The sequence below is a fragment of the Gekko japonicus genome, unplaced genomic scaffold (assembly GCF_001447785.1).
Source record: "Gekko japonicus isolate JY-2015 unplaced genomic scaffold, Gekko_japonicus_V1.1 scaffold255, whole genome shotgun sequence".
Classification (NCBI taxonomy): domain Eukaryota; kingdom Metazoa; phylum Chordata; class Lepidosauria; order Squamata; family Gekkonidae; genus Gekko; species Gekko japonicus.
The window spans coordinates 498,389-523,790 of NW_015160843.1; the positions used below are offsets into that span (position 1 = coordinate 498,389).

General features: G+C 42.3%; 1 protein-coding gene across 2 annotated transcripts in view; it reads left to right on the forward strand.

The window, feature by feature from the left end:
• ITPR3 (inositol 1,4,5-trisphosphate receptor, type 3) overlaps window positions 1-25,402 on the forward strand; it is a 152,874-nt gene that overhangs the window by 53,870 nt on the left and 73,602 nt on the right. For both annotated transcript variants that reach the window (XM_015419698.1, XM_015419706.1), the window contains exons 3-9: window positions 6,063-6,184; window positions 19,143-19,229; window positions 20,318-20,476; window positions 21,116-21,214; window positions 21,351-21,434; window positions 22,371-22,517; window positions 23,759-23,854. In XM_015419698.1, the coding sequence (XP_015275184.1) occupies window positions 6,063-6,184; window positions 19,143-19,229; window positions 20,318-20,476; window positions 21,116-21,214; window positions 21,351-21,434; window positions 22,371-22,517; window positions 23,759-23,854 (794 nt within the window). The remainder of the gene's footprint in view (window positions 1-6,062; window positions 6,185-19,142; window positions 19,230-20,317; window positions 20,477-21,115; window positions 21,215-21,350; window positions 21,435-22,370; window positions 22,518-23,758; window positions 23,855-25,402) is intronic.

Below are 25,402 nucleotides of genomic sequence, written 5' to 3' on the forward strand. Positions count from 1 at the left end.
GCGAGTCAGGGCAGACCCCTACTCAAAGACCCATTACTAGTGATGGAAGTGCTCCTGACTCTGAGGTCCCAGAGTCGTACAATGCTCCCCAGAATGAAACCTGTACAGCTACGCAGGTCTCAGAGATCGCGCAGAGCGCCAATGTACCTAAGCGATTATGATTGTACATAGTGTTTTTGCTTAGGGGGGAGGGATTTGTTATGTATTGAAGTGTATATATAACTACTTTGTGAACTGTGCCATTGGGATGCCATGTTAAGCTTCGCCCTGGGCTAGGATGCTAATGTAACCAATAGGAGCCCTAGCCCAGAATATGTTTGCCAATCACCGTGCAGAGCGGGATCGCTTGTGATTGGTCCTTATTGCTTCAACCTCATAGGTTGCTTTATTGTACAGTGGGTGTGGCTACATTAGCCGGGAATGTTTAAATACAGAGCAGCCAGTGTATGTCTTGCTGGATGATGGGTTCTGGCTGGCGATTGTTGTACCGTGTTCGGAGAAGTAACAAGCTGAAGAATAAACCGCATTCTTGCTGAATCACTCTCCGACTTCTTTGTTAAGCGCACGACTTAACAAGCCAGCTCACCCTAACTCAGCTTAGAGGGAACACTGCTTAGGGGTGCTTCTGTCCAAGGGCAGTTTAAGAAAATTACTGGGCCATTTCTTAAAAAAAAGGGGGGGGGGAGAAAACCCAATTTCATGTTCTTCCTTAGAGGCAAACACATTCTTTAATTAAAAAATAACAGACGGTCTGTTCTGCAAGTGCCACAAACCGGGGCTGACCTATAGTAGCTCTTCAAAATTCTTTGAAGAGAGGCCATTGGAAGGTGGCATTTAGGAGGCAAGTGCTAAAATGCAATGTTGTGTGGTTGGGGTTTGAATCTAGCCCTCCTATTCTTATCTCTGCAAACAACCAATCTGACCATGCAGGTGGATTGTAGGCACTGCCTTCGATCATAAAACACTTCATATGCCTTCCTTCTTTGTTGTTCCCAGTTTAGTTGGCCATCAATTCCTATAAATACTTTGAGGATCATAGTGATCTTTGCTTGGTTGTATTCCACACTGCTGCATTGGACCCATTCCAAGGTCCAGTCTTGTTTCTGGGTTTTCCTCCATTGGTTGCTGTCTGTTTCTGCCTAGTCTCAACACCAGTTTATCCCTATTTTCATTGGATTTCGTAGTCTGACCTAGGTTTTCGGCACATGTGGTAAGATATAAATCTTATTAAATATATAGAAATAGCTAATTCTGAAACATGGATTACTGTTTCTGTGGATATCCCAAATTGGATCCGGATGTTGTTTTGTCTGTATTCTGATCCTCCTACAGTCTCTTTTGAAACCAGACCTTTGAAGTTCACCAAGGGTCTGGATTCCCAACATAATAAAACTTTGGGCATTAGTTTTTTAAACATGTGCGTAAATACCACTTAAGCACTCAAAAAGGCACATTAATGTGACTGGTTTTGGAGATCTGCTAAATATATATGTTTACAGGCTCTGCAATGACGTTTTCACACATCTTAGGAATTGGGTTTTAAGATCCACTTGGTAATTTGACAGCAGCCCCTAGAAGCAGTCTACAAACACATAGTTCAGCTATGAAGTGTCTGGACTTGGCTAGACCAACAGAAGCTTATGAACAGAGCTTGGCAGTTCCTGTTCTTTCTGTGGTTTCCCCTGAGGCTCTTTCAATAACTTGGAGCCCCATGTTTAGACACGTTAGGAAAAAACAGAAAAGGTGTTCAGATCCTGTACTGTTTCAGGGAGATGACAATAATGGTTTAGAGTTTTTAATTGGTATTTGTGTGGATGGATATAACAGATGGCGTAATTGCAGAGCATGTTTTTTTCTGTATGCATATGCATGTATACTGTCAGGAACACTCTAGTCTTATGGTTGGTGCTGTTTGTAGTCTGGAGGGCCAACAACGGGGCATAGTGGCTGAGACCTTCCCCTGATGTTGCCTCCTGGCTCTGGGATTCAGAGGTTTAGTGCCTCTGAATGTGGAGGTTCCCCACAGTCATCATGGCTATCACTGTGGCTATCACTACATCCTCTGGTAGCTAATTCCACAGTTTAATCACTCTCTGTGTAAAGAAGTATTTCCTTTTGTCTGTCCTAAGTCTACTGCCCATCAGCTTCATTGGATGTCCTCAAGTTCCAATATTTTGGGAGAGGCAGAAAACAATTATCTTTGTCAGCTCTATGTGAGTTACATGAACATATATGAAGCTGCCTTATACTGAATCAGACCATCGGTCCATCAAGGTCAGTATTGTCTACTCAAGACCAATGTTCCCTCTAAGCTGTGGAGTCTTATGAGCAAAAATCCTACTTTGTGAGCTACTGGCATTAAAGTTCTGAGCGGGTGATTTGGCTACTGCATACATTAGTTTGCTCTGGAGCCATATTTCCTGAGCGAAGACGAAAATGTGTGAGCTGGAAGCTGAAAAACAATGAGCTAGCTCACACTAACTGAGCTTAGAGGGAACACTGCGACTGGCAGGGCTCCCCCATGGTCTCAGGCAGAGGTCTTTCACATCATCTACTACCAGCTCCTTTAACTGAAAATGCTGGGGATTGAACCTCGGCTCTTCTGCATGCCAAACAGAGGCTCTTCCACTGAGCCACACCCTGTTCCCTAAACTCTCTCCACCTCATGCATAATTTTATAAATCTCTATCATGTTCCCTCTTAGTTGTCTCTTTTCTAAACTGAAAAGTCCCAGACTCTTCAGCCTTTCTCATAGGGAAGGTGCTCCAACTCCCTAATCATCTTAGTCAACCCCCTTTGTACTTTTTTCAGCTCTGTGATGTCCTTTTTGAGGTACGGAGACCAGAACTGCACACAGTATTCCAAATGAGGCTGTACCATAGATCTCTACAGGGGCATTGCAATACCGGCCATTTAATTTTCAATCCCTTTTCTAATAATCCCTAACAAAGTTTGCCTTTTTCACTGTTGCAGCACACTGGGTTGACACTTTCACTGAGCTATCCACTCTAACCCCAAGACTTTTTCACTTTCGGTCTCAGCAAATTCAGACCCCATTAGCCTATACTTGAAGGGGTGTTTTTGTTTTGTTTTGTTCCAATGTGCATCACCTTTCTCTGTAGAGGAAAGATATACGGGCAGAACAATACCTGTATCTAAATCAAACAGGGGTCCATTGGCACCTTCGGGACGAACTAAATTTATTGCCATGTGTGTGTCTAATGAGTGAATACTTTATGCATCTGCTGAAGTGAGTTCTGACTCATGAGGGTTTATGGTGGAATAAATTTTGTTAATCTTTAAGGTGCCATTGGGCTCCTTCTTTATTTTACTGCTACAGACTAACTCTGCTACTGTTCTGGGAAATAAGTACTTGCCTTTTTTTCCATACCAGGACTAGGAACAGCCTGGGGATGATGGATTTCCAAACACAAAAATGTTGTGAGGGAAATAAGCGTTTGATCTGGACTGGCACTGTGGCCTCATCCATATTGCCCCCCTCCCCATTTCTGATTTTTGCAGACGATTTTTATATTTCATAATGTCATCAGTAGTTTGGCCCTAAGAGGTCAAAACACAGAATCTGTTCCTGGCCATGCCTTGTGTTGCCAGCCTCTAGGAGGGTTCTGGAGTTCTCCCAGAATTACAGCTGATTTTCAGATTACAGAGATCAGTTTTCCCGGATAAAAAGGCGGCTCTGGAAGGCAGACTGTATGGCATCACAACCCTGCCGACTTCCTTCCCCTCCCCAAAATCTACCTTTCCTAGTTCCATGAGGAGAAGATAACAGGGCCTCCTGTGCAGTGCCCCCTCTAAGCTGTGGAGTCTTGTGAGCAAAAATTCTACTTTGTGAGCTACTGGCACTAAAGTTGTGAGCAAACAATTTGGCTACTGCATAAATTAGTTTGTTCTGGAGCCATCCTTCCTGAGCTAAGACAAAAATGTGTAAGATGGAGGCTAAAAAACTGTGAGCTAACTCACACTAACTCAGCTTAGAAGGAACACTGCTCCTGCGAGAGCTCCTTTGGGCCCTGCCAGTAGCAGAAAATTGTCCTGTAACATGAGACATGAAAACTGGCTTAGCTCTGGAATCTGTATTTTGTGCGCTGCTTATTCATCACTCTCAGATAAATAACTGACTGTTTGTTTGCTGGCACCTCCGAATGGAAGTGATTTCTCTGAAGTTTCTGTGCTTCTATTTCAAGAGCAATTAGAGATATCAAGGGCTTTGATCTCACCCACCCGGGACCTTTCCCCCTACAATTTCCAAAGCCCATTGAAATAGCAGCAACCAAAGGTGCAAATGGCCTTGAATTCTGATTGAGGAGGAAGGGCGGCCTCACCTTAATTTATGAAGTAGGGCATCTTTATTACCCAGCAGTCCATTAAGCAGAGTGTGTGCGTGAGAGAGTTGCGATGCTCCTGCCTTTCTGCTTGTTCTGGTGTGATGGGAGTTCTGGTGCTCTGAGTAATGGGAAGGAAGTGTGTGTGTGTTCCACTTCTAAGCTGAATGCAGCACAGTGACTGGTGGGGGAGATTTCTCTGTATTCCTCTGATATTATTCTTGACTCTAGGCCTGTGGTTCTCAAACTTTCTGAAGTAGGACACACTTCTAAACGTACTGTCATTTTTGGGACTCACCACTTGCCAACTAACTCCATGTGACTTGCACTCTCCTCATAACACATTTGCATCTCACACCAGTTAGGACTGAACAAATTTTTATTTTTCATGTTATATTTTTAAGCAACAGGCTATGTATCATGACGACTTCACACATTACACAGTAGCAAACCCAAGTTTGGCATGGAACCTCCCTATTCCAGCTCACCGTAGTCCTCCTTCTGTTGGTTAGGTTGCCATCCTCCAGGTGCAGCATGGAGATCTCCCAAAATTACAACTGATCTCCAGACTACAGATATCAGTTCCCCTGGTGGAAATGGCATCTTGAAGAATGGACACTCTGGTATTATACCCCTCTGAGGGCCGTCCCCAGGCTCCACCCCGAAATCCCCAGGAATTTCCCAAGTTGGAGCTGGCAATCTTGCCTCCTGGCGTTGTGATCCATCAGCAGGATCACAATTGGCTCTAGGCTTGCCAAGTCCCCCCAGGGGGCAGGGAAACCCCTGCCCCAGAGGCCCGTTCCCTGCCGCTGCCAGATCGGACCCCAGGGGGAACTCCACCCCGACGTGCACGTCACCAGGAAGTGATGCGACCACGCCGGGCACGCTGGGGGCAGGGCCACAGTCATCCGAGGGAAAACTCTATGGTTTTCCCTCGGATGGTTGTGGCCGCGCCCCCAGCATGCCCAGCGTCATCACGTCACTTCCTGGTGATTTGGATGCGGCGCGTGCGTGCACTTTGGGATTGAGCCGGGAGTCCGCCGCTCCGGAACAAGGTGAGACTTGGCAACTCTAATTGGCTCCTGGCCCACAATTTTAGAACCACTGCTCTAGGCATTTGCGTGGTATTTATTTTCAGTCCTTAGAACAATAGAACATGGGAAGTTACCACATCTGTGCAACCTCAACATTGGTTAACTGCAGCTTATCTACATATTCCAGTAGTAATTTTCACCCTTCCTATTTTCTTTGTGGCTTGATATGTGCTTTGTACTGGCAAAGGTGTGTGTGTGTGGAATTCACACTTCATGCTTGAACTTTCTGTTCTCTGCCTTAAAGTTACCCATTCCATTCTATCAATGTGGATTGCTATTACTTTTATAAAAGATGTATGAGAAACTGTTTTCCTGGCTTCTGAAGCTGCAGGAGAGCTGACACTTAAGAAAATCTGCCCTATTTTCTAGCATCTAGAAGGTGCAGGAAAATTTGCATCCTCATGCTTTTTTGGGCACTAAGAAAGTTATGAAAACTGAAGTAGCTTTTAAATACTATGCAGGAAGATGGACTTCCATATACTCTTTCCTTTTTCCAGGATCATGTTAACAGCCAAATCAGAGAGCAGTGAGTAGCAACCCTTAATAATAAATAGGAAGTATTTGAAGGATGAATTATGACATTAATACGAGCCAATTCTGACTCCTTGGTCTCCTCTTTTTGCAGATTGTCTCTTCAGAGTATGTCCCATGAACCGTTATTCTGCCCAGAAGCAATACTGGAAAGCCAAGCAAACTAAGCAGGACAAAGATAAGATAGCTGATGTGGTGCTCTTGCAGAAACTTCAGGTACAACAACCCCCAACTGTATGTTAACCAAAGTATCCCCCCCCCCCCTCCAAACTAATGACAAAGCCCGTGGAAGCTTCTGTTTCTTCTTGCTGTAGCCCTTGTTGCACCATCTATCCTTGTCTCCTCATTTGAGAAGGACAGTGTCTGGTCTGCTGATTTTATGTTTTTATTGTTGGTACCATTGCAGATTCTGCCACAAAAAGTGTCAGTTCTCAGCCATGGGAATGGCTTGAGCCTCAAAAATTAGACCATTTGACACATCTGGTTGTCTTCGTTTTCTCACCTGCTGTCAATTCCACTTCTCTGTCAGATTTTCCACAGAATTCTTATGAAGACTGTTTACAGATACATATTTTATCAAAATCATGTGTTCAAGTATCTCAATTGGATGCCCAAGAAAAGCAGACTTAAGCAGCTGTACAACTTATGGAAATTCACATTTACCTGATTATTGTGCATAATGTATTCTGTTCCTCCAATTTTTTTGTTCTGCTTTGTAGGGCAATGGAGAGACACCCCCCCTCCCCAAGCTGTGAAAATCCTGCTTGTTTTGGGTTGCCAGGCTTTTTATTTCCCTAATGGCCCTGCTTTTAATGGCGTCATGATGCATGGACATTTTCCTGGTGAAGCTTTTTCTGGTATGACAATAAGATATGGGAAAAGCTTTACCTGCTAAATGTCTGTGGGCCAGTATTCTTAGGATGCTGAATTCTATATCCAGCAGCAGGAACGCACAGGAATGGAGTTCCGGCTGGCTCCCAAGTTGGCCACGCCCAGCAGGATCTCATTAACATAATAGGCCACACCCAACAGCAGAAACGCATTAGGATTGGCTACATTAGGGGTGTGTGGCCTAACATGCAAAGGAGTTCCTGCTACAAGAAAGCCCTGGGTTTTGACAACAAACAAGGTAAATAGAATAAGAAGCAAAAGGTGGGTGTGGCTGGATAACCACACTTCTGGTAACATAGGGGTGCGGCCTAATGGGCTAATGAGCTGTGCTGTCAGGGGTGTGGCCCAATATGCTAATGAGTTCCTGCTTTTGGGTGTGACCTATTATGCTAATGAGTTCCTGCTGGACTTTTTCTACAAAAAGAGTCCTGTCCAGCAGTCATTTCAGCATGTGAGCAATGTGATTGTGGGATGCACACTGCCCTGGCCTACCAAATGGGTGTGTACTTGCATTTCCTAGATTCCCCTCCCCCCCACACATTGCTGACAGTGTAACCCAGCTGTTTCTCTGATTCACTGGATCCCAGCCAGGGCCTTTCCTCTTTTATAATTAGACTAAACCGGTCATTTATACCTTCCACAACTGTGGTTAATCTACATGGAGAGAAATTAGTAAATTAATATTTGAAATACAACAGAAAGGGATTTTCTTCGTTAGGAGGAGCATGACATCATTGCCTCCCCCACTTCCATAATTCATTTGCTCTTTCAAACCAAGTGCTCATATATTTGGAGTGGCAGAAGCCATAACAAAGCCTTCTGCAGATAATTTAAGAAATAATAGATTCACTGTTAAATCTCGAGACACATCCCCCCACCAGGTTAGGCTGATAATTGTATTTCAAATACAGGAAATAATTTCCTAAAATAGTAGCAGCCCAGAAAGAAAGAGCGGAAACCGAGTCCCAAAACAACAGTTTGAAGGACTTTCAGGTTATTTTTGAAAGTCTTTGAAAAGAGTATTGCTGCCAGTTCTGGTCTGAATTTATTTCAATGAATGGCAGCCCATTTTTACCAGTCCTGCCCAGTGCTATCTAGCTTCATTGTGGCTTGATTACCAGAATTATCATGTTTCCCTCGTGCCTTCAGATCTTCAGGTGAAGCCTTAAGTTCTGGGCCCCTCTTATCTGATGTTCTGATAGAGACAAAATTTGGGGCCTGTTCTGTATTCACAGCTTTGCTATGGAAATCCCATAGCTAACTCATTTTAGAATATTAGGAAAAAACTTTTCATTTAGAATGACCTTTGGATAAGTAGGCTTGCTAACTCTGGGTTGGAAAATTCCTGGAGATTTGGGGATGGAATCTAGGGAGGGCAAGGTTTAGGAAGGGATGGGACCTCAGCCAGGATGTGATGCCATAATGTCCACCTCTGAAGCGGCCATTTTTCCCCCAGGGAACCAATCCCTGTAGTTCGGAGATAAATTGTAATTCTGAGAGAGCACCAGGTCCCACCTGTAGGTTGGCAACCCAAGGCTGTGGAGAGGATTAAAAGTATTTTTATTGAATTCTTGGTCTTGTCTGCATTTCTTGTTGTCAGTGCAAACTGCTACTGTAATTTTATGTTGTGGTGTGTGTATAAAATAAACGGTTAACCATTTTGAGGATCCAGTGGGCTAGAAATAGGGGGCACAAATTTTATAAATCAATATTCATTCTCCCTTCTCCTTGACATGCTCCTGTGGAAGGCCAGGGCTGGTGCTGCCTCTCTCCCACACACTGTGCTCATTGTCTGAACTGCATTCCTGGCCCACCCTGCTGAAACTTGCCTGTTGATTTTTCTTTCCTTGCCACCATGAAGCAACAAACTTCTTTCTCCAGATGCTGCTAAGCCAAGCCATCTGTTGATTCAACAAAAGTGGAGCCCTAGGCAGCTGCTGAAAGGCCTGTTGGGATCCTGTTTGGAAGTGAGGGGCTAAGTGTACTCTGCACTAAAACAAATACCCAAATTCTATGTCAAGGTAGCCAAAATTATGCATGAAAAAGTGTAATTCTGTGATTTACAAACATTGTGAGAGCAGTCACAGTAGCAGTGGAGGGAGGAACATCTGGAGGATTGGGGAGAGGACTTTGAAGAACATCTTCCAGCACTTTATGGCTAATATTTGCTAGAACTGTTGTTGAGGAGGAGCAGAGCAGACAGACATGAGACAGAGAGGACATGGCAGCTGAACATTCCCCTGGGTGAGAAAGCCTCCCCCCCTCCCTGCAAGAAAACATTCAGTTGAAAGGCATAATCTGGCAGCCTACTAGGCAGGGGAGCTATTGTCCCCATAGCCACTGCTGCACATCCAATGACACAACACCATCAAAATAGGTCTGGGGAGGGAGGATAGCCAACTGATGTTGTCAGCTCAGAGGATCTGCATCAGCAGTGGTGGCAGAACACCATGAGGACTGAGGGGAGGACATAGATGAACATCTGCCCCCATTTAGAGTCACTTTGCTGTTATTACTGTTGGGGAAGAGCAAATCCAGGAGCTGCTGTTTATCAATACACAAAAAACAAGCTCAGTGTAGGTCAACACAGTATTGCAAAATACTCACTGAGGAAAAAGTGCTACTATAAATATCCCAATAAACTTTAATGTAATATATTCATTTGTATATCTTGCGTTTTTCCTTTCTTTATGTATAATTTACTCTTTTACATATGTTCTTTGAAATCTTGCTACAGATTGCAAATAACCTTTCTCATATTCTACAAAATCCAATAGCCACTGATTTGATTGTCATACATAAGTGATTGTAAAGAACACATATGCCAATAGTCCCAAATTATTCAACAGGTAAAGCACTTATTCAAAATGAGTCCAATTTTGAAGTTGTTGAACGTGCCTTCGGTATAGCACATTTCAGATGTCTTCATCAACAACCAAACATAATCCTCAAGGCCTGAGTTTATTAAAGTTTATTGAGATATTTATAGCAGCATTTGGACAACAGCCTGGGTTCATCTGTAGTCTTGGACAGCAGAAATTGTTTAAAGAGGAGGCTCATCTCTTTTTACCTCAAATGTTTTCTCAGACTAGCAAGACAACAGTGTTCAGAAAGTATCTTCTCAAGTGCTTAAACACACTTCAGAGGTTTCTGTCATTATCAGAACAATATTACTTACCTATGTGCTGATTTTATCATTGCTTTGAGAACCATTAAGATTGAAAAGGAGAACACAAATAAAAATAAATGTGCAATGTTGTCACATAAATTTTGTGTGCATTTTTGTGCTTTTGCTTGTCATGATGTGGGGCAAGAAGCTAAAAATCCAAAAGAAAAAAAAAGCAAGGCTTTCAAGTGGTGCTTATAAAAATGGAAATTTATTATAATACATAATGTGCCCAATGTATTTTGACATTAATGTGTTCCAAGATAGTGATACATTTTTGGTTTTTTGTCTCTGAGGAAAACTAAATGTTGACTGTTGTGCTGACTATACTATATAAGAAATAATAACAATAAAATTTCATAAATGATTCTGTGATGCTGCCCTTCTTCTCTTTCTTTGGGGGCAAGGAGCTGCAGAACACTGAGCTCTTGTGGGCATCTTATTCTGTGATATTTTGAGTTTCTGAGGCTTCATTAAGCTTTTTGTTGCCCACCTGCCTGCAACATTATCATAGCTTTGATGGCTAAATATTTTCTTTTTTTGCGATTCCAAGGCTGAATTCTGTATCTGTGTGAAGTTGGGGACTATACACATTTGGGGAATATACCATCATACCCAGTGGGGTACAGGAAGCAAAGGCTGTATGGAACCACAGAGAGATGATAATTGCGTCTTAATTTGCTGCTGTTACTGATCCCTTTTCAGGAGTAGAAGTGGCTAACTGGGCTCATTTTGGTGGCCTTATATACCTGGATCCATTTTAGTTTCAGCTTCTTCCTATGTTTCTGTACACCGACCAAGACCAGCAATCTCAGAGATTATTTTCTGGCTGTTTCCTTTGCCGTTCATATTTCTGAACTTCAGGTTTATTGCAAACCATTGCATGCTCTGCTTTCATGTCGTTTGCTGCCAGACTGGAAGCCAAGTCCCAGTCTGATCCATTGTTTTGGAGATTAGGGTTTAATTAAATAAAAGTGGCAGTAGCATATTTAAAGGCTTTGAATTGCCAGTGAAGCATCCTGAAAGCAGCAGCTTCTGCCAGGATGGATTTGTGGTTGTGGCACCACCTACTTGGAAGACTGTTCTATGCCATTTTGTTGTAGCAGCTGACTCATAGCAGTAGAGGTTCTCCACCACAAGACATTCTGTACACCAGCCCTTTTCTTTCTACCAGGGCAGGGGCAAAAATCCTTCTTCTCTACTTCTTCGTTTAGTAGATACTGATGGGCCCAGCAGTTTCATTAAATCCTCATTATGCTTGAATGACGTGAAAAGAAGGAAAGATCTAAACGATCTGGTGAAAAGACAGCCTGATAATTTTCTCTGCAGATTTTTTGTCCAGTCTTTTCCAGGATGCACTGGGACTGCATGAGCAGCAACTGGCAAACTTCCAGTAGCTACTTGTTGGATGTTCTTGCCATAGATTGGGGTACCTGACCTTTATCACCCTGTGGACGCCTTTGGAATTCTGGCATAGGGTGATGGGTGCAACCACAAAATGGCTGCTGCCACTTTTATTTAAATAAACCCTATTCCCTGAAACAATGGGTTGATTTATTTATTTTATTATTTATTAATTAGATTTATATCCCGCCCTCCCCAAATGGGCTCAGAGTGGCTAACAACAGAGGCAAATACCATAACACACAATTAAAACAGCATAAAAACAATCTCCCTTATATATAAAAGCCGAATGGTGGTGACACTTCTCTAGAACATTCCACACGCTCCGGAATTGGTTGGCGCCCTTGTCAAGTATTGACTCAACGTCGTAGTAGGAAGTGAAATCAGCTTTATTTAACAACAGGAACCTCAGAAGAACACACAACAACCAACAGTGGAGCATAGCTCCCTTTTAAACAATCCCGGGCTGATGTAGCCACGCCCAGGAAAAAGAGAAAAAGAGCAGTTTCTGTCAAGAGCTCTCTCAGCCCCACCTACCTCACAGGGTGTCTGTTGTGAGGAGGGGAAGGGAAAGGAGTTTGTAAGCTGCTCTGAGACACCTTTGGGTTTTGAAGGGCGGGGTATAAATCCAATCTCCATCTCCTCCTCTTCTTCTTCTTCTTCTTCTTCTTCTTCTTCTTCTTCTTCTTCTCAGTTTTTTTTTTTAAAAGGATTGGATTTCTCTGTTCATATCTGGATCCCCCCCTCCCCCAAATAGCCTGATTAGAAATTAGAACATTTGGACTAGTCCTTACATCTTGGAGAGTGGAGTGATTTCAGATGCCACATGATAATAGCATACATTGGTAATGAGACAGGAAAACTAGCTCTCAGTTCAGTCCAGGAGGATGTACTGTCCTGAGCTTCATTATTAATTGCAATTCAGCAGTCTCTCTTTTTATCTCCCTTTGAAATTTGTTTGTAAGAGCACTGCTACTCTTAGGTCAGGAAATTGAATGTTGTATAAAGTATTTTTTTAAAAAAAGGAAATTGAATGTTGTGGTTTCTAATGTCAGACTTATGTCCATTTATTATTTGCATCGTCCTGGACTGAATGTTCCTGGATGGAATTGAGACCTAAGTTTCTTGTCTCATTACCAACACTGGTATCTCCACGCCTACTACCCCTCTTCATATCACACCTTATCCAATCAAGCCTGGTATTGTTATTCACCTGCTATTGCCATTTGACATCTGAAATAACCTTTATAAAGTTTATATCTCCGGTACCTCATGTTACATTTTATGGCACACATGGCCTGGCCCAACAAAGTGACATTTATGTCAGATTCGGCCCTCATAGCAAATGAGTTTGACACCTCTGCCCTAACTGATCCTCCTTCTTGTTTGTTTCTAATTGCTGATTTTATATATGTATGGTTTTAAAAAGTTGATTTAAGGTCTTTTAAATTGTTCTCTGCCTTGAGGGCTCTAATTGGAAGGAAAGGTGGTATATAAATGTTTGTTATGATGTTTTAGGAAGATTACAACAAAACCTGGATGGTTGCTGTATGTGTGTGTGGGAGTTCAAATCTTCTTGATCTCATCCACATGGAAGCCATTTCCCCTGCCTCTGTCCCTGCAGTGGCCATTTCCCCTGCCACTTAGGGTTTTTTAAAAAAATTGGCAATTCAGTATTATTATAAAAATCTGTGTATCAGATTCTCTGGATTCCAAGTTTTTATTTTTTATTTTAAAAAACCCTAAATCTCTAGGCCCTTTCACTGTAGAGTCATGCCTTTATCCTTATATGTCTAAAACAAAGGGGACTCAAGACTTACTCTAGTTTATACGTGAAAGTTGGGAATGTGGTGAACCCGATGCACAAATAGTTACAACTGTGGAGAAATGTCTTCCACCCTAGAGATCATGTCTATATTACAATAATTTGGTCTGCATGTTCCAGGAGTCTTGCTGTCCGGTAGCAGCTGGCAAGAGGAAAGGTAGAGTCATAGATTCCCCAAGCTTAGAGCACTTCAGTGCTTAGAGATGCAAATGGCTCTGGCTTGAGTAAGACAAAAGGTTTACCAGCCAGTAGTTCAGCTAGAATAACTAGATTAGAGCCCAGTAGCACCTTTTTAAGAGTCAAAACTCCCTTCATCAGATACTTGAAAGCTCATACCCTGAAAATCTTGTTGGCCTCTAAGGTGCTACTGGACTCTAATCTAGTTGTTCTGCTGCAGACCAACACAGCTACCCTCTGAACCTAACTCAACTAGATTGTAAAACCTAAGGGACAGAGACTGGGTCAGGAAGATTGGGAATGGCCCCAGAGGGGAGTGGGCACCCAAAGGAGAGGTTATAGATCCTTTGGATACTAGATAGATGGTTCTCTTTGGTCCTTTCTCTTGGCTTTTGATCTTTTGTTCTTCTATAGTCAAGCCATGAATGACTAAGTCTTTGCAGCTGGCATCATGAGAACCAAGGTAATGGAAGATTTTAAATGCTTCAGCTTTAAGACTTATTAACCTACAACTGTAATTTTGGATTTCAGGCATTCCAATAGGAAAGCCTGGAGCCTGCTCTAAAAACTAGTTGCAAGCCTACCAGTGCTCAGAGGAAGTCCGAAGGTAACATCAAACCAGGTAGCAGCCCAACTGGTAGCCCTATCCAGAGCTTTGAAGGATTGAGATTTCACAATCAGGATAAAAAAAAGAGAAGAACTCTGTATTTTGAAACACACTTTCCCTGAAGACTACGAGCTGTCAGGTGATTTCAGTGCTGATGAGATCTGCAAGGCACTGAAGGACATCAAAGCAGAAAGGCTTTGACTGCATCCATAATGAGTTCCTGATCAACAGTGGCACAATCGCTAAGAAGTGGCTCGCAAAGTTTCTTGCTGACATCATGAGAACAGGAAGACTCCCAGGGGGATTCAAGAAAGCAAAGATAGTTGCTATTTTGAAATCTGGAAAACTAAAACCTGGCGGAAAAATGGGTTACAGACCCATTTACCTTCTGAGCTCCTGTTATAAACCCCTTGAGAGGCTAATCCTAAACAAAATCTGTGACAGAATTAACGAACATATCCCTATAGAGCAAGCAGGATTTAGACCCCATCGTAGTTGCGAAGACCAGGTTCTCAGCTTAACAACTTTCATTAAGGCAGAAGTGTCTTAAGACATTAGCAGTTTTCGTCAACCTGACTGCCGTTTATGACACAGTCTGCAGAGATAGTCTGCTGTACAAGTTTTCCCCTGCAGAACATTATTTCAACTCCTAAATAACATGCTGTGCAATAGAACTTTCCAAGTAATTACGGTCAATCAGCAAGCAAAAGAAGCTGAATAATGGTCTACCCCAGGGCTCGGCCCTTGCTTCAGTTCTTTTTAATTTATACATCTCTGACGGTCCCAAGACAATATCCAGGACGTTTGCTTATGCCGATGACATGGCGATTGCAGTCAGGCACAAATCAATTGAAAGGACTGAGGAAATACCGACTAGGGACCTTGAAATTTTGGCTGACTATGGTGGCTTATCTCAAGCCCAGGAAAAACAGAATGCTTCTGTTTCCATCTCAATAACAATCTTGCCAACCATGAACTGAATGTCTACCTTAATGGCACCTGACTTTTCATAACCATACCCCTAAGTACCTTGGCATTACCCTGGACAGGACCTTGAGCTATAAACACCATCTTACCAATGTGGCAGCAAAAATATGCATGCGAAACAACGTTGTCCAAAAATTATGTGGTACAGCTTGGGGTGCATCTGCTGTAACACTTAGATGCTCAGCTTTGGGACTGGCATATACGACTGCAGAATAAGGTGCTTCAGTGTGCCTCGATAGCCCCTGTGTCCACAAACTTGATGTCTAACTCGGTATGACAATGAGAACCCATTCTGACCTAATAGCTACCCACATTGTGCCACATCGCTCCCCTGCATCTCTGAAGACAAGATGCTCTTCCTTGTGAATATAGAAAGATCACTGTAAACAGAGAGTTACCCATCCACAAAGACATGGTTGATGCGGGGCCTATCCAGACTAAGATCCCGACACCCAGCAACAAGTTCTGCACAAATCTTGCAATAACAAAATTTAAATCGAGGGAATGAATGGTTGTGAACATGTATGCAATCAGATCCATCCAATATCCACCCAATCTGATAAAGATGGGTTGTGAACATGTATGCAATCAGTTCCATCCAATATCCACCCAATCTGATAAACAGGCCTGCAGGATTTGACTTGCCACATAAAGTATGGAAGACTGCTAATAGGATATGAACAGGCCTGGCAGTTGTGCAGACCTGTTGTTTAAATGGGGCAAAATACCAAGACCCGAATGTGATTGTGGTGCAGCCCACCAAATTATTTTCCATCTGTCCCAGGAGTGTGATCGTCCTGCGTTCCAGGGAGATGTGACAGAGCTCTTTGAACTCTCCCCAGTTGTGATTTAGTGGATTGAAAATTTAGATATTTAGGGGGATTGCCCAATCGGTCTGCGTACCCATTGTGTCAACTTGGTTACATATTATATATTATTATATGCTTCCTGTCTGTAACTTTTCCCTACGATAAATAATAAATAAATAGCCTATCCTAATTCAACATTGTTTTGGGGTATGTATAGAGTTAGGGTTTAGAGAACTGTGTGTTTACTCCATTTCCTTTTCTCCTTGCTTAGCCTGGTGGATGCATAGACCATGCATATGTTTTTAATTTGTTTATTACATTTCTGATAATTTGAATGCCCAAAGCCTGATCTCTGTACCAACACAACACGGAATTCAGTCATGCTTTCCAAAGAGCAGTGAAGGGGAGGGGCAGCTGTTAAGCTCGCCATCCCCAAAGTGTGATGTTGTGAAAGTGTGATATATCTTCCCTGTGCTAGCTAGTACCAGTGAAGTGGCAGATATGGCAAATAAACGGAGCCTTTCAATGGCAACATGGTAAAGAGTGCTAGAATACTAGTCCTTTTAGCAGAAGATACTCTTCCAGATTAGTTAGTGGCAGGCGGTGGACAATATGCAGAGAGAAGTTGGTAAATGAAGAGTGAGGGAAAGGGGTGCCTCTCTGGGTGGAGCCCCAGGACAGCAGGAGAACTTTGCAAGCTCTCAGACAAACAGGAATAGGGCTTGCAAGACCATTTCCTAACAATAACATAACAGTATTCAATTGCCAGTTAAACAAACAAACAAAATGAAAAAGCCAATGGGGCTGAAGGATGACTGCTGCTGGGGGACTGGGGCGGGGAGGTCTGCCGTGTAGAAGCCCTGTGACTGCTGTGCTGTATCATTAGCCACAGTAACTACAGGTAAACACACTGTTCCCATATGGAAAACACCTAGGATTTGTGGTTGCCTAAGCAGGAAAAAATGCTCATGAAATGAAAGCAGACTTACTGCTCTTACTGCCAAATACACACACACACTCACAAGTTAAGTTTTATTTGTTTTGCCCTTGACCATAACAAAAAGCCTTTTCAATCAGAATCAAGCTGTTTACGTTGTTTAAAATATATAAGCTCCAGCACGAACAATGATCTAATGCACAATCCAATACATGCTACTTAAGAAACATTTCACAATCATTTACTAAGGTGTATGCCAAAGCAGCCACTTTCCTTGTGATCTCCACATTACTGTCAGCAGGTAGAAAGACTTTAAAAATAATTGGAGCCATGTTATATACAACTGCGGATTTTTTGTTATGCAAATACGTGAGATGGCAGTATACTAAGTCAGAACACTGGTCCACCTAGCTCATTATCATCTATTTTGACTGGCAGCAGCTCTCTAACAGGGAAGGGCATGCCTCAACACCTGCAACCAGATATTCTTTATCTGGAGATACCAGGAATTGGATTTGGGTCCATCTCCTTGTGCTGCACTATTGATCCACTGTTCCTCCTCTGCCTTTGGTTTCTTGATATGGTTGCCAACTCTGGATTTGTAGCTTGGGGGTGTAGCCTGTGGAGGGTGGGGTTTAGGGAGGGTTGGGGAGGGACGTTGATGGGGTATAATGCCATAGAGGTTACCTCCCAAAGCAGCCATTTTCCCCCCCTAGGGGAACTGATCTCTGTAGTCTGGAGATCAGCTGTAACTCTGGGGGATCTCGAAGCCCCAACTGAAGGTTGGCAACCCTACTGAATAAATGCTTTCAAAATATTTTATTTTTTTTGCTGTGGCACCAGAGGATATTGAACCACAGCTACAGACAGAGTGACTTGACTTGCCCTGCTCCCAAGTATACATGAATAATCGAGGATGACATGACTTCAAAAGAAATCTACATCCAGATTTTTTCCCTAAGAAACCAAAGATTCTCTGCACAGAATATATTCTGTCCTGTTACATAGTTTTATGGAGTTGGTATATTTGTTTGAATACAATAGAATGTAGATATTATGAAAAATAAGGCAGGGATCATATGAGGCACAGAATATTGGACCACCAGCATAATACCTGCTTTCTGTTGTCTGCTAAGGCTTGAGCATATACTGCCCATGGAATTTCTCTGTAACCATCTGAACTAGAAAATAGGGTTTGTTTTGATAACATGGTTCTTATGAAAAAAATTTTGTACCATAAGAGCATAAGAGAAGCCAATGTTGGATCAGGCCAATGGCCCATCTAGTCCAACACTCTGTCACACACTGGCCAAAAATACCAGGTGTCATCAGGAGGTCCAGCAGTGGGGCCAGGACACTAGAACCCTCCCACTGTTGCCCCCCCCCAAGCACCAAGAATACAGAGCATCACTTGCCCCAACCTGAGAGTTCCTATGTATACCTTGTGGCTAATAGCCACTGATGGACCTCTGCTCCGTTTATCTAATTCCCTCTTGAAGCTGTCCATGCTTGTAGTTGCCGTCACCTCCTGTGGCAGTGAATTCCATGTGTTCATCACTCTTTGGGTGAAGAAGTACTTCCTTTTATCTGTTCTAACCCAACTGCTCAGCAATTTCATTGAGTACCCACGAGTTCTTGTACTGTGAGAAAGGGAGAAAACTACTACTAAAAAAGTTTTTTTTAAAGAGTTAAAATCCTACCAGTCAGCTGTTTGTTTTGGTGGAGGGTGCAAGGGAGAAATGCATCCAGCCCCCCACTCCCCCCAAATTAACAGGATTGTAATTTTTTTGGGGGCCCCAGTGGCTCAGAGGTTAAGACGCTGAGCTGCAGACCAGGAGATCGGTAGTTTGGCTGTTCGAGACCTGGGTGCCGCATGACGGAGTGAGCTCCTGTCTCTTGCCCCAGCTCCTGCCAGCCTAGCAGTTTGAAAGCAAGAAATTACAAGTAGATAAATAGGTACCACTTCGGTGGGAAGGTAGTAGTGTTCTGTGTGCCTTGGCGTTTAGTCATGCTGGCGACATGACCATGGAAACGTCTTCAGACAGCGTTGGATCTTCAGCTTGGAAATGGAGATGAGCATCACCCTCTAGAGTCGGATTCGACTGGCTTTTACCTTTACCTTTACTACCTTTTTTGGATGGACTGCATGCAGTCAGTAGTTGCTGGACCAGGAATGGAACTATGAACACAGGACCTGTTTGCACATTTGGCCCTTCCTCCAGCTAGGGTTGCATATAAAAGCTTGTTTCTACACACATTTATCCCCTAGGTAGATCAGTGTCCAACTTCTGATTCTCTCTGTCAAATACTTTCTGCAGTTTCTCATTTCCAGACTGAGAATCATTCTGATCTGGTTTCTTTTTCCCAACAGCATGCGGCTCAGATGGAACAGAAGCAGAATGAAACAGAGAATAAGAAGGTGCATGGGGATGTGGTGAAGTATGGAAGTGTCATACAGGTATAGAGTTTGATCTTTTCCCTCTCATCACCCCAGTCTCACCTTTCTGAACTTATTTTTTTTTTTGCTAGGAAATGTGAATAAGATTTGTGTTTTAGGCAAGAGATTTCATAGAGAAGTCAGGGCATAAAGATATCAGCCATACAGGTACCTCCCATTATCTCATCTCCATCACAAGGCACATATACCAATGGAGACACTAACTTTAACCATTAGGTCAGAGCAGGTAGGGATTTAAATTTTTTTCATTAGTTTTTTTCATTAGGCCAGATCTACAGCCTTCCTGCTCATGGTAAGGCTGGCTAGAAAATTGATGCAAGCAGCATTTATGGGTATGTGAAACAGAACTCATGGATTAGACCATCACATACAAATCTGTCACATTATCTCACTAAATGACTTTTCAGTAGGGACAGTTCATATGCTCTGCTGAAAGTCAATGAGTGATACTTACCTCTAAGATTTTGACTGTGTTACTCAGTTTACCCTCTGCACTTGGGAAGTGCATTAGGCAGTGAAGATGAGGACACCCTTTCTCCTTGGATTGGCCATTGATTGTTTGGCTGCAGTCCTCACTTAATCCTCCCCTTACCTTTGTTTGGCTGAAAATCTATCTCCTGGGAAACCCTCATTGGAAAGCATGACCTTGTCTTATTGAAGGAATTAAAGGAGGTGTGTTATGTTAATTGTCACTTTGTCAGACACTGATATGTGTGGGAATGGCTGCAGGTTAGTTGTCATGTACCTGTCAAGTGCTAAATCAAACGGAAGGTTAGGGAGGGAATTTGCTTTCTTACAAATGCATTTGTTAACTGTCCTTGAAATCAACTTCGTGTTGTACAAAGGATCCATGTCTGTTTGGTGATTTTGATTTGGTTTAGGATGAGATAAGGCAATAGATAGAGATAACCTGGTAGATGAAGCCAAGGCTAATATGCAGAGTGTTCCCTGTAATTATGAAATGCAATTTAAGATTACAGAGAGTTCTCTTCACTGAGGTTGTTGATCATGGGCAGACCAATTTTCTCTCATATTAACTGTGCGGTGTTCTAGTTAGGAACTGGTCTGCGCTAAATTTGGTTTTCCAGCTTCTCCATATGAAGAGTAATAAATACCTAACTGTGAACAAGCGCCTCCCTGCCCTATTGGAGAAGAATGCCATGAGGGTGACACTTGATGCTACAGGAAATGAAGGCTCCTGGCTCTTCATCCAACCTTTCTGGAAACTGAGGAGCAATGGAGATAATGTGAGTATAACTTCTTTTAAAAATCCCAACTTTCCTCCAAAGAGCTTTGATATGCATACATGTTTCCTTCCTCCCTAATGTTTTCTTCCAGCAACTTTATGTGGTAGGTTAGGCCAAGGGAGCGTCACTGGCCCAGTTCATCCAATGAGTTTCATGGACAAGTGAGGATTTAAACCTGACTTTCCCCAGTCCTAGTCTACTACCACTATACCACACTGGTTCTCCAGCTGATCAGCTATTGGGTAATACAAATACATATGTGTACCCTCTGAGACTGGAAAGTGCAGGTATAATTTTATTGATATGTGTGCTACCTCTCCAGACACCTGCTCGAGGTAGCTCACAAAGTAAAGACAAATACAGTTCAATCATAAAAGCAACTGTACCTTTATAAATATCAAAACAAGCCATTAAACAGCCTAAAATGATATCCATACAATGCTCATCAGGCTGAAATCTGTCCATAAAAACATCTGTAAAGGACAAAATAATTAAAACTGGTGAGGAAAGGTTTGTCAGGGAATGTAGGCGTCCTGGTTCATCAGACCTCAGGCCATTGCTTGTTCATTTGGGAAAAGGGGATGGCAGCCTTCTGTACCCCAGGCCAGCATTCTTAACCCCTGTACCATCTTTTCTCAGGTAGTTGTTGGAGACAAAGTGATTCTGAATCCTGTAAATGCTGGGCAGCCATTGCACGCCAGCAACTTTGAACTTGCTGACAACCCTGGATGCAAAGAGGTATTGAGGGCAGGGTGGGAGGAAAGAGTTCTGAAAATGGGGAGTGCATTATAGTGATTAGAGCTAACTTGTTTTGGATTTTTGTTCTCTTTGTGGGATGTAATTTCTGATGCGTAGCATGCCTTTGTTTACCTAGGTAAACTCTGTCAATTGCAACACCAGCTGGAAGATCAACTTGTTCATGCAGTTCCGGGACCACATGGAAGAAGTGCTTAAGGGGGTAATGAACATGTGTCTGTTGTTTTTTGAGCAGATGTGGAAGGCAGTTATGTACATCCTTCACGCTATACTGTTCCTTTTGTGTATTTTAACAGGGCGTTTTCACAAAAAACCTTTAGTCTCTGTGTGACATGTCAGAATGTTATTACTGAGAGGCAAAAAGCAGACAAAAACCATTAAAGAATAAAATTAATTGTCTGACAATCAATGTCTCATGGTTTGTCTACTTAAACTATCTTTGATTGCAGGGCTGGGAGAAACCTCTGACTAATACCTTGGAGAATTACAGCTGGTTGGAGTCGACAGTTATGAGCTGGAGGGACTGATGGTGTGACTCAGTAAAAGGCAGCTTCTAATCTCATAATGATATGAGAAGCTGCTTTTTGATAGTTTGATAATTTTTAGTATTCTCTGATGAATGGAGGAAATTCTCTCCCCTTCTTTTGGAAGATTCCAGGGTTGAGGATTCTCAGCAAATTCTGCAGTATTACATTAACTATGCTATTGTCTGGCCTTCAGAGAAGTTTAATGTATACTGTATGTAAACATCGCATACCAAAACTCAGCACCTCTATTTGCAATCAACTGCCACATGTGATATGTGGTTCACATATTTGATATTGTTCCTAATGTGGTTTTGGTTTGGAGATACTGGTGTCATAAGAACATAAGAACATAAGAGACGCCAGTGTTGGATCAGGCCAAAGGCCCATCCAGTCCAACACTCTGTATCACACAGTGGCCAGAAATACCAGTGCCATCAGGAGGTCCACCAGTGGGGCCAGGACATTAGAAACCCTCCCACTGTTGCCAGACTAGACTTAGGACATTAGAAGCCCTCCCACTGTTGTCAGACTAGACTTTTCTGCTTTCACTGTCTCAACCAATCATATGTTAATCAAGGCAGCAACTCTTAATACCCGTATTTCCCTCATAGGGGGATGTGGTCAGGCTTTTCCATGCTGAACAGGAGAAATTTCTCACCTGTGATGAATACAAAGGCAAGCTGCACGTTTTTCTTCGAACCACGTTGCGACAGTCAGCCACGTCTGCCACGAGCTCCAATGCCCTCTGGGAAGTTGAGGTGAGTGCCAGAAGTGTTTTCAGATTCAGCATGCTTGCAAGCAGTTTCATCCCATGCTGGATTAGATCTAATCTGAATGCATTGGATATAATCTAAAATTTTAGTTTACATGGTAGATATTGGTGCTGATATACCTGCTGTGACTCCCACTGTTGACCAATAATGGAAAAGGCAATCTCATTGAAAGAAGGACAAAAAGCAGCATTTCTTTCTGGGTTGGCTTAAATTAGGGATCATAAAGGATTTAATTCGCATCATAGTTCAGCCCTAACATCTAATCTGAATGCCAAAGAGCAACCTTGGAACAGATGACCCAGGACTATATAAAAATGCCCCTGAACATGGTAAGGAAAACATTTCATTCACTACAGAATAAGCCGATGAAGTCTTTGCATATCCAGGATTAGGGGGCAGTGTTTCCAGACCAAAAGGTAATTTAAAACAGTCAGTTCACAACTTTGACATTGTATGTGTTACGTAGAGACCACTTATTCCTCATGAGCAGAAGGCAGCGGTTAGCTTCCATTGAGGATGTAGAAGGGAGGGGTGAAGAGACCAGTGGTCCTGGAAATTATAATTCCTTGGGGGAGCAGGTGGCAAGATCAGATTTCTGCCAAGTAAATCTTGTGTCTGAACGCTTCACCTTGCTGAAATGGAAAGAAAGAGTCATAGTTTGAACCCTGGGACTTCAAAACTCAGGGTTTAACAATAAAAAGGGAAGGCCTGCTCCAATGTAGCAACAATAACAAACCATTTCCTGATATCTCAGTGACTGTTTAAAGGATGTGTAAATTTATTGTATGGACTATGATGAACACAAAGGAAGGATGTCTTCCTGTTCAATCAGAAACTCATCAAGACAGATGAAGAAATGTTTGAAGAAAGATGGGTGGGAATGTATAAATGGCTAGAAAATGTTAAATGACTCGAAGGTGTGTATATATGAGAGAATTAATGTTGTACAAAAACCAATAAATAAAAGGTTTTTTTAAAAAAAGAAACTCATCAAGACAGAATCTATTACCTATCAGGGAAGATTTACAACCCTCAATGAAATCTACAAACTCTTTGTAGTCTGACTAAAAACAAATAATTGCAGTGCCGAGTAACATTTTGATGGGGTGTTCAGCCATGGAGTCAAATGGCCTGGACAAATTTCCATACTTTTGCTAGAATTTACACAAAGGAAAGTACAAATGCAGCACATACATATGACTTAAAGCTCACATTTCTCTTTTCAGGTGGTCCATCATGATCCCTGCCGCGGTGGAGCAGGGCATTGGAATGGCTTGTACCGCTTCAAACACCTTGCCACTGGGAACTATCTAGCAGCAGAGGTGAGAGGAACTGTTGTAGCTCTGTGTAGGTGTGTGTTTGGGTTTCTTTGAAGGCCATGGGCAAAATCTCACTGGCTTCAGGGACACAAAGTCTTAAAATTCTTCTGGTTTCAGTTTTTACCAGATTGTCTTTTGTTACTTCCTTTTACTGCAAAGCAAACAAAAGCACAAGTAGGATACATTACAGAGTGACTTTTAAGTGAAAGGTGATTTTAGTATAAAAAGTGCCAGCTATTTTCCTTAGATTTTTGACTATAAAATTGGGTATACTTTGGATTATTTAAATACTAACATCACATCTCCCTGTTACCTGAAACAAATCAACAAAAATAATATACTAGTCTTATTTGGACTTTCTAGAATGAAAGATGAATTCCTGTTACTGTAATTTGCTTTCCCATCTTCAGAGCCATTAACCATTTTCAGATATTCATGGTTCCTCAGATCAATTTCTGGCTATCAAACTGAAGGTGCTTTCCTGTAGGATGAGAAAATTCTGAGAGAGGGAATTGAGAGGATCTTTTTGCTGAATATAAAAGGTTGCCAGCCAATAGCTGGCATCTGTTGGGAGTTGGAGGGCAAGGACACAGGGGTGTGCTGCCATTGGCATGATGGTGTGACATCACTTCCAGAACTCCAGAAGTGATGTCATTCACTCCAGGAATTGCTGGAACTTCTGTGGTAATACCATAGAGCTTCTGATGATTCTTAGAGCGATGTGACATCGCATCCCAGTTTTCCCTGGAAGTGTCATCACACCGTTGTACCAACAATGATTTTAAAAGTTATTTTCTGTGTGGGTTTGGCAGCAGGAGGTCTTTCAGCATAGGGGGAGACCTGGCAACCCTATGAAATGCATTGTGTGTCTAATCCTTCCAGCCCAGCTTTGCCTCCATTAAGTGGTCCTGAGTTCAAAGATACCACTGTTTCTAGTTGCTTTGTGATGTAATAGTAATTACTCCATCAAGAAGATGCACACTCAAACTTTATCTAGGAACATACCACATTTCCAAGGCCACAAATGATATTCACTTCCACAAGATTTAGTGATGGCTGCTAGAAAATGCATTGTGTGTCTAATCCTTCCAGCCCAGCTTTGCCTCCATTAAGTGGTCCTGAGTTCAAAGATACCACTGTTTCTAGTTGCTTTGTGATGTAATAGTAATTACTCCATCAAGAAGATGCACACTCAAACTTTATCTAGGAACATACCACATTTCCAAGGCCACAAATGATATTCACTTCCACAAGATTTAGTGATGGCTGCTAGCTTAAATGCAGGTTGTAGCCTAGATTTTTAAAATTGGTATGGGGAAGGATTGTTGCCAAATTTTTGTTGCCAGATATTTAGAATAGCTGATTCCACTTAATGTGGGGTGGGGAGAGGGACAGTTATTATTTTTGTTGCTCAGTTGTGATTCCACTTCCAAAAAATTGATGCACTTGCCACTGACCTGAATTTTCGTATCTAAGGTGTGTTTAGTTAATTCATGGCATAATGGCGTTATTCCATAGTGGTGGTAATTTTTTTCTTATTATTTATTACTT